Source organism: Pelobates fuscus, chromosome 8, assembly GCF_036172605.1.
Source record: "Pelobates fuscus isolate aPelFus1 chromosome 8, aPelFus1.pri, whole genome shotgun sequence".
Classification (NCBI taxonomy): Eukaryota; Metazoa; Chordata; class Amphibia; order Anura; family Pelobatidae; genus Pelobates; species Pelobates fuscus.
In genome coordinates, this window is record NC_086324.1 from 59,197,036 (window position 1) to 59,213,797 (window position 16,762).

Here is a 16,762-nt window from a genome sequence, read left to right on the forward strand (position 1 = left end):
TTTATGGTAATATTATTAGACGCATATCTCTATTCTATGTAGAACTCAGTGGATAAAGATTCTATCCTGTAGAATGGATAGTATTTATCTAGAAAATATTTTTTTTTATGTCCATTTTGGACATGCAGATGACGTGCAGAGGACGTGCAGATGAGGACGTGCAGATGACCAACATAACTTAGTGTCACTTTAAACAAAACAAACAAAAATGAAATTTCCCTTACAAATACTGCTCGCAAACACGAAGCAGAAAAGTTGACATAGCAATTAACACTGGCATCCCACAACTATTTGTAGCTTTCTACATTTTCAGAATACTAAGGGCTTGTTTCTGTACATGGTAACAGCATTAATACCAACAGCTGGTAGGCCATTGTGGCTATAGAAAATACTGACATACTTCCATGTCTGCCAATGCTTTTATTATTTCAAAATAATAAATAGAGCCTGGGTTCATAGTGCCTAGTAACATGGTGCCCGCCACTCCAACCCAAGGGAATTGGGTGGGCGAACTTTAAAATAATTTGGAATGGACAGATCTCAACCAAGATCACAGACCCTATACCCCTACCTCACCTGTTGTCAATCGGTAGGGATATTAATTTAATCAATTGGTGTACACCCTAATGTAACACCTACATCCATCAATAGTGAACAGATGGGACTACTTACTAAACGAGGAAGACCTCATGTTCCAAACCCAGTCCTACCCATTGGACTCTAGGTAGAGGTTTTAAGGGTAATCTAGTGTCTCCCACCCCAGCTTCCATGCGTGGGTGGCTCATGGGCGGCAGATAGGTGCTTTAATATTGTTAGTGACCCCAGCCCCCCACCCTTGTGCAGCAGATGGTAGCTCTAAAAATGATTAGACAGTGGGGTAGAGAATACATGCCATTTTTCCACTGCCCAATAAGTGTCATGACCCACACCCCAGGTGTCTAGGGGTTGCCTAGCCATATCGACTTCCCATACAACCTAATAACATTGAGCTGAGGCCCATTAAACTAACAACTGTAAAAAAAATATGCTTACCATCAGAAGTCTAAAACTTCTGAGCTTGTTAGTGAAAAAAGCCCTTTAAAGCCATTCCTTACAAGCCAACCAATGAGAGCGCTCTGACTGATATTGCATAGCTAGGGAGAGAGACCACAGAATCTTGATCCAAAGGAATTACTGTTGAAGTTAGCTATTTCACCTGACATTCAGCATGACACTTTACACTTTAGTGACATTTTCTTTGAGTGGTTTATGGATGATTTCAACTTTTTCCTCTATTATTTTCAAATCTACTGCTTCACTTCTTATTCATATTTTCTCACTACTCCTTTGACCCCCTCAGTATTTGAATTTCTGAATACATTGAGGTGGTCTGGGTGCAGTGTCCTTGTCTTATTTAGTTAGTTTTGCAATGCAAATCATTGCAGGTTTCAAGAAGCTGCAATAATTACCAATCGGACAACTACTAGAGCTACTAGTGAAAATATGGACTGTTGTGAGGGCCAGCAAAAGTCATTAACACCCTTCTTTGATAAATGCAGTCACCTGAAGGAATACTAAATACTACTCGCCTGTATTAATGTAATCTATAATTAATGGTCACTTACTACAGCAGCAATGCAAGAACATGATTTACACTCCAAGTGGAATCTTTAAAAAAATATATATATTAAAACCAAAATTGCCTGGCTCTTTAACTCATACAATAATAATTTTAGTAGTAAAAACAAAATGTTATTTACAAAATCTAAGCCCCTTTCAAACACCTCTCATCATTCCTTTATGTGTAGTTACACTTTTTATAATTGTTGTAGTTTATTGAACATTGCTTTACATCTGTTTTTCAGGTTTCTGTTAATAATCAAGAACATTGGGAGGAGGTTATGGCTTCCAAAGGACTCATTGGTAAGGAGCAGAGGAACTCTCCCTAATAGGATGCGTGTCACTAGAGGCATTTAAACCCTACAACCAAAGTACTCTGCCTCAATGTTGTAAAACAGTGACTTCATTGCCAGTCCATCAGTGTCTGAACAAAATTATATTTGTTATTCTGTTTATATATTCCTCTGGCAAACTACAAGACCACAACTACCAATTAGTGCATGCATATTCATAGGAATATGTGCTCAAAGTGATCTTTTACATTTTCAAATGTAAACAATTTGATCATATGACTGATTCCTTTCTGTTTCCTTTTATAGTGGTGGATGTTTATCAAGCTTGGTGTGGTTCATGCAAAACAGTAGTCAGCTTGTTCAGAAAAATCAAAAATGAACTGGGAGATGACCTTCTTCAATTTGCAGTGGTAAGCTTCTAATCATTCAAGATTCTCACAGCATTTGTATATCCACTTAGAATATTTTTTTGTCATTACTTTTACTTATTTATTGTTTTTTTGATATAAAGTGTACTTTTTTTAGCCATGTCAAATTTGTATATGTTACTAGGAGAACACAATACAGTTCTAAAATGACAAATTGAACACATATAAAATGAAAAAAACGCTAATGGTTATAGTGGCTTTTCGTGTTTTTTTTTTTTTTTTTAGTTTTCTTTTTCTTTTACTTATGCCCCTAGTATCTTAAATGGCATGTCATGTCCAAAATGACTTTTGCTCTTTATGAAGAGCATTCGTTGTGTTTTCTATGGTAACTCCCTAGCCGACGCAGCTAGCAATGGGTAGGGAGTATAGGAACGAAGTGTCTGACGTTACTCCATTCAGACCAGGGCCAGATTAAGAGCCCAGTGGGCCTGGTGCTGACAATTATGATGGGGCCTAATTACAGAAACTTATCGACCAAAAACACTAAAACAGTCATACCTCTCAAGAGTCATGTATCTGATGGAGTTGGTGTTGGAGGTAAACTCAAAGGATGCAGCTATAAGAAAACACATACTCTATGCTAATCTCTTTATCTAATTAATGCTTTCATCTTTCAAGTAAATCCATATCCCATAACAGCAGTATCCATGGGCGGGGTAAAAGGGTGCGCCACTGACGCGAATCACGTGACCAGAACTGCCAAAAGGGGCGAACATGCCCAAAAAGGGAGCATGTCTGTCCAAAGAATTGGAAGGCCAGCCTGGCATCAGTGTCCCTATGTATCACAGTGTCAATGTCCCCATGTCACCCAGTCCCCTAGTCTCCCAGTGTCTGTGTCCCCATTTCTCCCAGTGTCCCCATGTCTCAGTGTGTTCTAGGATACCAGGGGACACTGAGAGACATGGGGACACAGAGACCTGGGGACACTGAGAGACATGGGGGCACTTGTGAATACAGACATGGGGATACTGGGAGACAAGAGGACACAGACATTTGGGGACACTGGGAGAAATGAGGAGACAGAAACTAGGGACACAGACACTAGGAGACATGGGGACACAGACACTAGGGACACTGGCTGGGAGGCATGGGGACACAGACACATGGGGACACTGGGAGACATGGGGCACTCGTGGACATAGACATGGGGACACTGGGAGACATGGGGACACAGACATTTGGGGACACTGGGAGACATGGGGCACTTGTGGACATAGACATGGGGACACTGGGAGACATGGGGACACTAAGGACACAGAGACATGGGGACACAGACAATGGGAGACATGGGGACACTGAGACACTAGGGACACTGGCTGGGAGACATGGGGACACTGAGACACTAGCTGGAAGTCATGGGGACACTGACAGACATGGGGACACAGATACTGGGAGACTAGGGGACAGTGGGAGCCATGGGGACACAGACATTTAGGGAAACTAAGACACTAGGGACACTGAGAGACATGGGGACATAGACACTAGGGACACTGGCTGGGAGGCATGGGGACACAGACACTTGGGGACACTGGGATACATGAGGCACTTGTGGACATAGACATGGGGACACTGGGAGACATGGGGACACAGAGACAGGGAGACTAAGGGACACTGGGAGCCATGGTGACAGAGACATTTGGGGAAACTAATACACTAGGGACACTGAGATACATAGGGTCACATACACTAGGGACACTGGCTGGGAGGCATGGGGACACAGACACTTGGGGACACTGGGAGACATGGGGACACTGAGACATTTGGGGACACTGGGAGACATGGGGACACTGAGACATTTGGGGACACTGGGAGACATGGGGACACTAAGGACACAGAGACACAGACACTGGGAGACATGGGGACACAGACACTAGGGACACTAGCTGGGAGACATAGGGACACTGGGAGACATGGGGACACTGAGACACTGGCTGGGAGACATGGGGACACTGAGAGACATGGGGATACAGAGACATGGTGAAACAGATACTTGGAGACCAGGGGACACCCAGAGCCATGGGGACACAGACACTAGGGACACTGGCTGGGAGATATGGGGACACTGGGAGACATGTGTCCCTAGTGTCTCCGTGTCCCAATGTGTCTCCCTATGTCTCACAGCATCCCCATGTGTCTGTGTCCCCATGTATCTCAGTGTCCCCACGTCTACCAGTGTCCCCATGTCTACCTGCTGCCTTTCCCCCCATCCTTCACATACCTGAGCTGTAGTCTGTCTCTGCAGGCTGGGAGCTGCTGTCTGTGAAGCTGCTCCCCCGCGGATCAGTGAGTAGAGAGAGGCAGGGAGATGCTGTAACATCCTATCCCTGCCTCTCTCCATACACAGTGACCCCTACTGGCCGGTGCTGGTATTGCAAAATAATCTCCGTTTATACGGAGAAAAATATTTGCATTTGTATTGCCGGTATTACTGCAATACCGTCATGGCCAGGCAGCCTCCAATACCAGCTGTGCCTTAAAATACCAGTCAGGTGGTAAACCTAAGAGTAGCCTGTAAAAAAAAAAAAAAAAAATTTTTTTTTTTACATTTTTTTTTTTACATTTTTTTTTTTTTACAATGGGCCTATTCCATGGGCCTGGGCCTGGAGCTGCAGCTCCATTAGCCCCTATGTTAATCCGGCCCTGATTCAGACGCCGACACACCGGCAACAAAGCCAGCGTTTTGTCATCATGGACATGGTTTGCAAATCAGCGAACGGTCACCTCTGTAATGGGATTGCAACTGGGAAACAGAGGGTGAGATAAGTGGTGACAGGTTCCCTTTAATGATTTATACCGATTTGCCACTTGACTTTATTTATATTTCTCTTTTCTTCTTTGTACCATTCTCCATTTTGTTCTTCTCTGTCCATGATGTGTGCAGTTTGCAGTTCTGTAGGATTCTTTTGATTGATGGATTGTATGTAAATCATCTTAGCAATTGGAATGGAACTTTGCTTAAGTTTTGCCCATTTCAAAAATTTGCCAAAGATCACTATTTTTCCTTATGTGTAACTCAAGTGAGCAGGAATCAGTGATGTCCTGTGCTGATGGGGAAATGCGCAAGGAAATCCTGTCCTGCACTTTATCAATCCCAAATAGATGAAAGTTTTGTATCTTGTTTTCAGTTGACTACAGTTGGGCATTCAGTGAATAAACACCAAAGTGTTGCATTTTCTAAGATGGATTTGAGGTGCAAATGTGTATAATGTATCCATGTTGTTGATGGCTGACATCAGCATTTGTTTTAGCATCTGTTTTGTGAACATGGTATTCTTTACAATTTACAGGAGGCTGGGGACTGACATCAGTCATCCTTACCTGTGTATATTTGGTTACTGACCAGGATTTAACTTGACGTTTTATTCCGTCTCAGAACTTTCCAATAGGTCTGTTCTTTTTTTTGCCTTTGATCTGCTGGCTTTCAGGACATTGTTGTTTTGTTTTTTGTGTGTGTTTTTTTTTGTGTTACAGATAAATAACATCTCCTCTAGTGTATATATATAACATACAAGATACCGCATTAATGATCATATACTGTAACTAAATCCCCATTACTTTTGCCAAAGTTTTTTATTAATTATTCTTAGAATTATAGTAATTGTTATAATTTGATTAAGGAGAATAGGAGAAGGAGTAGGGTTTTCTTGCCGGCATTGAGGTCACTGCTAAGATTTGATTGACAGTTGAGAAGGGATTGTAATTTTAAATACCTATTGTGTAGGTGGCATTTAATGTATTTTTTATATTCTTTAAACATGTGAGTACCAAAACAGCTTCACTTTAAAGACTGTGTTCACATCTTCCCTTCAGTTCCTAATATCAATTTATGTGCTATATAGTTTGAGTTTATGTATGTTTTATTGCATCGGATCTGTGTGTGTGTGTTATTATATAAATGTAATATCTTATTTTGTTTACTAGGCAGAAGCTGATAGCATTGATTCTCTTGATAAATACAGAGGAAAATGTGAGCCTACCTTTCTCTTCCTAGCGGTGAGTAATTTCTGCTAATAGTTTCAGTTGAGTCTTTCATGTAAAAATCTGTGACTGAAGAAAGTAACACAAAGATCACCTGTCCTATACATGCCAAACCTTCTGCATACTGTTGAAATCTTTGTTACATGTACACAGTGTGGTGTTTCAGTAGCATTTTACTATCAGAAATAAGTGATGTTTAATAGGAATAATTCTGTACCCATTGTACAGCGCTACGGAATCTGATGGCGCTATATAAATAATAAAATAATAATAATAATAATAATTAAATGCACTTTTCATAGAAAGGCTGATAACTGGCTTGGTATATGGCTGTGTAAGAAATTACAGTTTACCCTTCCACACAGGGTCCCTGTTCTTTGAGGAAGGTGCAACAAATAAAACACACGAACAAGTGTAATAAAATAAATAAATTCACTGGTAATACATCAGGTTTAATAAAAGAGTATTAAACATAGAAACCTCAATAATTAATAACATTCAAGTCACAGTGTATCACAGAAGAATGGAATAATCACAACATAAATACAATATCTCAAATAATCAATTAAAGCAACCACAATATATATATTAAACAAAAAACAAGAAACAGAGAGCGCTAGTACTAGATAAATGGCTATAACAGCCAAAAGATGTCTAAACAGTATATAAATAAATACCAATATTAATAGATAAGCTGCTAAAACAAAAGAAAATCCCAATTTCTAAAAAACATGCATATTTGAAATTTCAGCGCTTAGTAGATAATCCCCCTATTAATAAAGAGGGTCTTAAAATAAGAAACAGTAAAAGAAAATATGTGTAACACTGTAAACCATATAAAACTGAGAATAAATATGGAATAAGATAACAAATAAACTAAAAAAATAAAATAAAAAAAATAAAAAAATATGAACTAAAGTGGAAGAAATCCAACAGATAAAAATCCAGAATCAAAAGTGGAAAAATACCACTGCAAAAATCCAAAGTACGGTAAAAAAGGGAGATGTAAGTCCTGCACCAAAATCCTAATGTGTAATGGAAAGTAGGGGTCCAGATATACGGAAATACCTTAGATAAAAGGGAAACAGAAACGGTATATAGTGTAAAACCGTAACACAATTTATTCAAGTATAAAATCCCCCCCTACATAAATACTCTTACACGAAAAAAAGAGATACTCATCATATAGCAGACTGCTTCCATGCCCAGTAATTAGTTCGAATGAAGCTGTGATTCCTCCAAGAAGACAGGAACTGCCCGGTGCACTCGGGAAAAAAATGTCTTTGATGTTGGTAGGGGAAACAGCGGACTTGCGGCAAATGCGGCTCAAGTTGGAAGCCGGTGGAACAGAGAATGCTGCAGATGAAGTCTCAATAGACACCTGATCAACGCGTTTCGCCCCTACTACGGGGGCTTTTTCAAGATAGGTGTCTCATGCCTAGCTTGGCAGTTATATACCTTTGCCGGGCAAAATTTCATTTAAAACTTTAAAGGTGTAGCTACAAGCAAATAAAAACTTTATCAACCAACATAAGCATTTCATATTCATTAAAAGGCTGTAACTTGAATTATACAAATCGCTGAGATGGGAATGCATGTGCATCTTAACCCATGAAATCTGAAGTGTATCATAACAAAATTTGGAAAAAATACACATATGACTTCTGTGTGCCATATTCCCAATATAACAACGTCTTAGTACATTTTTCTATATAATGGCAACTAATGTATACTTCTTTTTTTCTTGAAGAGCCACAATTTAGATATAGCGCTCTAATAATACCAACACTATAAGTGTCCTATCAAGCATTAAAACAAATGAAAATATAATACATACATAAAGTAGAGATAAAAAGTGAAATAAAAATAGATATAAATGTAAATGTTTAATCCAGATTACGACCTAAGGGTAAGTATATAGCACGGACAGTAGCGACCGTATCTGTTAGGCCATATTTTGATCCCGACATTAGTAGGGGTGTATCTCCTAAACCCTTTAAGGACCAAAATCATAGAAAACATTCAAATAGTGATATACAGATTACTATAGTATATTCATTAATTCCAGCTCTGCATTTAGACCCCAGGGGACAAGGGTCTTCAAATTGTAGATCCAGAACATTTCTCGATAAGTTAGTATCCTACTCAGCTCTCCTCCCCTCCATGGCACCTCTAGTTTTTCAATGCCACAATATGATAGGAGTGTGGGATCACGATTGTGATGTGTATTAAAGTGATTAGAGAGTGTGTGTTTATCAAACCCTCTTTTTATATTATACACATGTTCCCTGAGCCTAGTTTTTAATGTTCTTTTGGTTTGACCTATATACTGGAGGCCACACGGGCACTCCAACTTATATATGACCTGTTTTGTATTGCACGTGATACAGTTCTTAATCTGGAATATTTGTTTGGTTGTTGAGGACTGAAAGGTAGTACAGTTTTTTCCTATTGTGCTTAATTTGCATATGTGGCAACTGCCACATTTAAAGTACCCCTTTTGGCCATTTAAAAAATGGTGGGATCTAGATGGTTTACTGTAACTGTGAACCAATCTATTTCATAACGTGGGAGCCCCCCTAAAAATGACTCTAGGTTTAGCTGGTAAAAGCATAGCCAAAGCTGCTTATCCTTTACGTATAAGTACAGTTCCAGCAGCATTGACTTCCTGGACCTGGTCCTATATACGGATCAACAGAGTACCCTGAAGTCGAAAACCTTCTTCAAGAGTGTAGACGTCAACAGTTACATTCTAACGTCCAGTTGCCATTATCCAACTTGGCTCTCAGGCGTCCCTTTTGGACAATTCTTAAGGGTCAAGAAAAATTGTTCTGACCCTGAAGTATGTACCCAACAACTTCAAAAAGTGAAACATCAGTTCATAGAAAAAAGATATGATGAGAAAGCACTGGATACAGCTCTGGAAAAAGTGACAAATATAGAACGTGTAAACATCCTACATAAGAAACAAAATAGTGCAGAGTCAAACAAGAATAATGAAGATCTATGTCCCCTGGTCTTTAACTATAGTGCCCAGGCGTATAAGATCAAAAACAGCATACAGAAACATTGGCACTTACTTCGCCAAGATGCAGCTTTGGCTATGCTTTTACCAGCTAAACCTAGAGTCATTTTTAGGGGGGCTCCCACGTTACGAAATAGATTGGTTCACAGTTACAGTAAACCATCTAGATCCCACCATTTTTTAAATGGCCAAAAGGGGTACTTTAAATGTGGCAGTTGCCACATATGCAAATTAAGCACAATAGGAAAAAACTGTACTACCTTTCAGTCCTCAACAACCAAACAAATATTCCAGATTAAGAACTGTATCACGTGCAATACAAAACAGGTCATATATAAGTTGGAGTGCCCGTGTGGCCTCCAGTATATAAGTCAAACCAAAAGAACATTAAAAACTAGGCTCAGGGAACATGTGTATAATATAAAAAGAGGGTTTGATAAACACACACTCTCTAATCACTTTAATACACATCACAATCGTGATCCCACACTCCTATCATATTGTGGCATTGAAAAACTAGAGGTGCCATGGAGGGGAGGAGAGCTGAGTAGGATACTAACTTATCGAGAAATGTTCTGGATCTACAATTTGAAGACCCTTGTCCCCTGGGGTCTAAATGCAGAGCTGGAATTAATGAATATACTATAGTAATCTGTATATCACTATTTGAATGTTTTCTATGATTTTGGTCCTTAAAGGGTTTAGGAGATACACCCCTACTAATGTCGGGATCAAAATATGGCCTAACAGATACTGTCGCTACTGTCCGTGCTATATACTTACCCTTAGGTCCTAATCTGGATTAAACATTTACATTTATATCTATTTTTTATTTCACTTTTTATCTCTACTTTATGTATGTATTATATTTTCATTTGTTTTAATGCTTGATAGGACACTTATAGTGTTGGTATTATTAGAGCGCTATATCTAAATTGTGGCTCTTCAAGAAAAAAAGAAGTATACATTAGTTGCCATTATATAGAAAAATGTACTAAGACGTTGTTATATTGGGAATATGGCACACAGAAGTCATATGTGTATTTTTTCCAAATTTTGTTATGATACACTTCAGATTTCATGGGTTAAGATGCACATGCATTCCCATCTCAGCGATTTGTATAATTCAAGTTACAGCCTTTTAATGAATATGAAATGCTTATGTTGGTTGATAAAGTTTTTATTTGCTTGTAGCTACACCTTTAAAGTTTTAAATGAAATTTTGCCCGGCAAAGGTATATAACTGCCAAGCTAGGCATGAGACACCTATCTTGAAAAAGCCCCCGTAGTAGGGGCGAAACGCGTTGATCAGGTGTCTATTGAGACTTCATCTGCAGCATTCTCTGTTCCACCGGCTTCCAACTTGAGCCGCATTTGCCGCAAGTCCGCTGTTTCCCCTACCAACATCAAAGACATTTTTTTCCCGAGTGCACCGGGCAGTTCCTGTCTTCTTGGAGGAATCACAGCTTCATTCGAACTAATTACTGGGCATGGAAGCAGTCTGCTATATGATGAGTATCTCTTTTTTTCGTGTAAGAGTATTTATGTAGGGGGGGATTTTATACTTGAATAAATTGTGTTACGGTTTTACACTATATACCGTTTCTGTTTCCCTTTTATCTAAGGTATTTCCGTATATCTGGACCCCTACTTTCCATTACACATTAGGATTTTGGTGCAGGACTTACATCTCCCTTTTTTACCGTACTTTGGATTTTTGCAGTGGTATTTTTCCACTTTTGATTCTGGATTTTTATCTGTTGGATTTCTTCCACTTTAGTTCATATTTTTTTATTTTTTTTATTTTATTTTTTTAGTTTATTTGTTATCTTATTCCATATTTATTCTCAGTTTTATATGGTTTACAGTGTTACACATATTTTCTTTTACTGTTTCTTATTTTAAGACCCTCTTTATTAATAGGGGGATTATCTACTAAGCGCTGAAATTTCAAATATACAATGTATATATTGATTATTAACTTGCATCAGAATAATAAACAGTTCATATACAAGCTACAAAACAAAGACCACTCATAGCTATATAGCAGTAAATGCATTAACTATGTGCTCTAAAGTATAATACACAGCACATATACAGTATATGCAATAATTCAACCTGCTCTATAATCTAATACACAGCAAATATAGTGAGGTTAAACCAAACAACACACAATGATATAAAACAATACAGCACCACAACTATCACAGAAAACAACCAAGTATCCCAGTCAAATATAGTTACCAACAGAGTGTAGATCTGTATATTGAAGTCTCCCCTGGATCTCTGCTTGGTAGTCACTCCTTGAAGTTCCTACCAGAACTGCCCTGTCTCTAGCCATTTTGGGCCTATATTTATACAGCTTTTTCTCTTTGAAGTTGTTCCTTCCATTTACCCATATCTTCCTTCCATCTACCTAAATTATCTTGGGGGCATGTGATGGGTTTGGGAGGATCAAAAGCTAAACAATAAATGTCTTATTTCTTGTTTGATGTAGGTGGTTCACAATAGAACTAAACAGCTATTTGTTATTTAAATATAAGTTGGGGAAAACTCATTAACACCCTATTGATAACATGAAACTCAGGATGAACAAACTGGTCTAATATCCTGTTCCCATCTACATTAACAGTTAGATCAAAGACTGTTTGTCCTGGAAATTACACCACCTTGTTCCTCCTGGTTTACATGGCACTTGTAACATCTCCTTTTGATATTAAAGGTCCAAAGGTCAATCATACAGATCTACATTCTATTTCTTAAATTTGATTTACCTTCTAATTTGATTCTAATTCATCGTTTCTTACAGCTGTAAGTGAAATCCCATTCTTGTGGTACAATCCACATTGCTTAATGGATTATGTGTAGACTATGCCAGTAGGACACGTGATGTTGCTCAGACACCAACACTTTCTGTTGTGAAATTAAAAAATGCGTTTTGTTCACCGATGTATTTTCCCAGGGAGGAGAACTGGTTGCCGTGGTGAGGGGAGCCAATGCCCCATTACTTCAGAAAACCATTCTAGAACAATTGGAGGCAGAGAAGAAAGTCTTGCAAGGCTCAGAACGGCATGTGGTAAATGTTATTTTTTAAATATTATTTTAACTGTATGTTAAATTGAATTGATGTTTATTGGAATGCTTAAAGTGACACTGCTAATTTATTTCATTAATTAATTTAAAACAGAGAGTATTGTTTTCATCTGGCCAAGCAATAGCATGTTTAGCTATAATTACCACTGATCAGAGATCAGGCAGCTCAGATGGATTTTCATTGTAGAGGTGGCCGTTGTGGCTGGTGAAGTTTCTTAGATGGTTGGGCACCAGACGCCTCCCTCGGAATTTTACTCCTCCCTATACAGATATACTCATACAATACAGATAACTAAGTATAATACAGAGATAGTCATACAATAAAACAAGCTGCTATATAAACATATATAAAATACATAAAGATGAGTACAATACAAAGATAACCATACCACAAATTGAGTTGATAAAAAAAAGAGATATAATTAAACTTTATTTTAACTTTGACACTGTTGTTCTGCACCCCAGGTATGAGTGTGCTGAAAGTTCAGATAATCTAACTACAGAATAAAAAATAAACTACAGCATTTTTCATTCTTACTTTAAAGGTGGTACTTAGTGTATACATGAAATAGGGGAGTTTTAATTTTGTCAAAATAGGCCATAAAATACCTAAACCTGGGGGGGCGTGGTCTGACCGTCGATGAGACTAGACGTGTCTCACTAGAGCTCCCGGCGAAACGCGCCCTTATAGCTTACAAAAGCGACCTTTTGCCTGAATATTTACCCTGAGGAGGTTCCTGAGATGGATAGGAGGCATACTAAGAAGCTGCAGAAGAGGGGCACCGACTCCGGAGGCACAGTTCTCGACCTCATGTCGGCGCAAAAACAGGGCCGCGTGGGGACCCAAGATGGCGCTGGCTCGACCCCGCAGGCTTCGCCCCGTACTGACAGGGAGGCTTCCCCGGATGATCAGGACACAGTCCTCGCAAAATTAGCGGAGGTAAGGGCTTTCCTTGCGGGCGAAATCGCTAAGTCTACCGCAGTCCTGCAGGCTGAGATCGGGGCCCTGGGTGAACGTACCGCCAAACTCGAGGACCGAGTGGAGGCCTCAACGCAGGCCCACAATGCTGTCGTGGAGAGGGTGAACAGCATCTCGGCACAGATGGTGGGCATGAACCTTGCCTACGAAGACATGGCAAACCGGTCCAGGAGAAACAATATTCGCCTGAGGGGCCTGCCAGAGGGAGCGGACGAGGACCTACAGGGGATCATACTCACCATCCTGAAGCCTCTGCTCCCGCAAGTTCCGGAAGAACACTGGCACATGGAGCGGGCTCACAGAGCCCTGAGGGGCCAGAGGAACGATCCAAATACCCCACGGGATGTCATCATCCGATTCCTGTACTACCGCACCAAGGAAGCACTTATGAAGAAGAGCCGCGAGGTACCCATACGGTATGATGGCAGGGTGGTGTCCCTCTTTCACGACCTGGCTCCGTCCACATTACAACGAAGGCGGGACTGGCGGCCTATTACTGAAGCACTACGGACTGCTGGCATAAAATACGCATGGGGATTCCCCTTCAAGTTAATGGTGTTTCGTGGCGACCGGGCTCACATCCTTACGCCGGGAGGGGATCCCTGTCGCCTACTGAGCGGCCTTGGAATTCAGCCGCCCACTGACCTTCCCAGCGTGGCTCTGTACCCGGAGGACCTTCCTCGGATGTCCTCGGAGTGGCAGGGAGCGGGAGCGGGAAGACGCCGATAACTACTGATGGTATCGTATGAAATGGCTGCTGGTGTCCCTTCACTCTCTCTCCCCTGATGACATGGGGCCCGAGGGAGGCTGTTCTCCGGATCTTTTCTGTTTTACTTGGGGTGGGTGACGGGGAGAGGTTCCACTTTGAGAGGTTGGGTTTGTTTTTTCCACCGTGGGTCTTCTGGAACGTCCCCCCCCTCCCCTACTCGCCTTTCTGCCTACAGCTTGAGATTTTGGGGGATGCTCACCTCCCGTTACGCCGGGGCTGCGGGGAACACCGATACCGCACCGCCAGAGTGGGGAGGTTTACCGGGACGTGAGGCCTATTTTTGGCCGCATTTTGCATGGCTTGGGAGGGGGAAGGGGTACAGTACTCGCCTGCTCTCGGTAGCGGCATGCTTCTGGCCTGGTTTCCTATGGGACTCCCCTGGTGAAGTACTTTCAGCGAGTGAGGGGTTTGGTCTTCCGCTTGGGATCTACTTGAATTTACCAATGCAGTGTTGATTGTTTTGTGTTTGATGTCTCTGCTCTCCCCTGGGGGGCGCCCTTGTCCCTAGCCGCGGCTGCGGGGGGCCCCGGTGGGCCCTTGCTTCTCCTCTTGTAGTCGCATCCCCGCAGTGTTGGCCCCTCCGTTCGGTGGCTGGGGGTGACGGCGCCCACGGGGGAGAGGAGTCTAGTGGTCGTGTCTGAAAACAAGGCTTTCATTTCAAAATGTTATGAAAAAAAAAAATGATAAAAAGTGTTAACAATCGATAGAATTATTATTACAGTGACCATCCAGTAAGAGGGGGAGAATAGATAGAGATAAAAGCTGACCATAGCAAATTAACTGGAACATTTTAATAACTTCAAAACCCTGTTAGTTGAACATTGAAGTACACAATAAGACATGAGAGAGTAAGCACATTACAAGCACACTAAGCAATGATAGCAAATGCCGGGCGTTCGACCTACTGTAACCTACTATACATATGGCAATATATACTGTTACTTTTCTCTGCGTTTTGGGGGTGGGGGGGCAGTTTACGGCATCTCATGTCTAGACTCTTCGGCAGGAGGGAGGGAGGGTGACGGGAACGACGGGGGACATATTAGTTTCGGTAGTGCCCATGTTGAAGATACAGTTTTCTTCTCCCTGGGGGGTCCTGGGGGGTTACCACGGCATGCCTATCACGACACCCAAACAATAGAGCTATCATCACGTAGAGGATGGGTTAGCGTAGACGCGGATCTTACTGCACCAATGGGATTATGTACACAGATTAAGATTCGAAACTGCGCAGGTACAAAGTGTCTTGCTTTCAAGGGTCCGATAAAGCTGGATTCAAATAACAATGTTGCACAAAAAAAGAAAATGTTTTAATAAAAAAAAAAAAAAAATAATAATAAAAATAACAATAATAGAAATAAAAACGCTAATAATTAACACGTAAATAACGTACAAAGCATTAAACAACAAAAGGAGGTGAAACAAAGCTCAAACACGATGATCCCCAAAAAAAAAAAAAAAAAAATAATGGAAAAAACATATAATTATAAAACTATGGTTCATGTTATGTTGTATTTTTCGGGCCATGTTTGATCCTGGTTTATCCTAAGACGGGCGGGTTTCTGGGATGGTACTTTAATTGTCGTACTTATTATTGCTGTGATTACGGTCCTACATATTGTTGGCTGCATTCTTGCTTGTGCTCCTCTACAATTGCTCCCAAGCTTATATAATTTTTACGAAGCTTCTAGGGCACAGGTGGTCGCCGGTATGCGCCATGTGACTATATACTGGAAGGTGTACTGCCTATGCTTCAATAGCTTTTGCCTGCCTCGAAGGGGAGAGAGGGGAGCCTTAGGAATTGGGGCGGCTGCATCATATAACGAGATCAGGTGGTGGGAGGAGGGGGGTTCCTTATCACTCCTCCTGTGTCCCGAGTGCCCTATGATAGCATCAAACTATAGAGGGACCTCCCTCGCTTACTGTACACCTTAGGTCATTAGGCCAATTGGGATATTGGTCGGGAAGCGTGCTGCCGACAGGTGATAACTCCCCTGTCCGTTCGGGTAATAATAGAGAGTGAAAGTTGATGGATGGGACCCCAGAGAGGCGGGGTAGAGCAGGAGCCTCCTTCCACAGACTCCAGAGGGGGGGGGAGGGGTGGCGGGAGACAGGGTCTGCTTCCTGTCCGTATGACAGGGGAATGTAGAGGGAAGGGATTCCAATTCTGGATACCCAGGACGCTATGAGGAGGTCACCACTGTACTCCCCATCTTTGGGAGAATTGAGGACGGCCAAGGGGTTGACTAGCAGGGACATGCAAGGGTCTCAGTAGATCGTGTGGGGCGCGTAGGGGTCGGGGCTTTAGGGATTCTCGGTTCCCTCTGCACGTAGATCGTGAGGGGGAGGTGGAAGCACACTACCCACTGTTTTCTGGCAATTGGTAAGACCAGAATTTCTCTTACATCGGACGTGGTCCAGATGTTTTTTTTGTTGTTCTTTCCTTTCCCTTTTCTTTGTCTCTCTTTTCCTTTCCCCTTTGTCCCCTTCCTTCCTTTGACCCCGGGGGGGGTGTGCAGGGGGCTGGCTCCTTGGTGTAACCCTAATGTCCGATTGATGTTTACTGATCTATGCAAGGGAGATATTGTCTTAGCAGGG

The 16,762-nt window shown here is 41.4% G+C and overlaps 1 protein-coding gene across 1 annotated transcript in view; it reads left to right on the forward strand.

Moving 5' to 3' along the window:
- NME9 (NME/NM23 family member 9) overlaps positions 1 to 16,762 on the forward strand; it is a 43,340-nt gene that overhangs the window by 2,129 nt on the left and 24,449 nt on the right. Inside the window, exons 2-5 of the mRNA XM_063428718.1 lie at positions 1,845 to 1,902; positions 2,199 to 2,302; positions 6,242 to 6,313; positions 12,286 to 12,399. Coding sequence (XP_063284788.1) covers positions 1,845 to 1,902; positions 2,199 to 2,302; positions 6,242 to 6,313; positions 12,286 to 12,399 — 348 coding nt within the window. The remainder of the gene's footprint in view (positions 1 to 1,844; positions 1,903 to 2,198; positions 2,303 to 6,241; positions 6,314 to 12,285; positions 12,400 to 16,762) is intronic.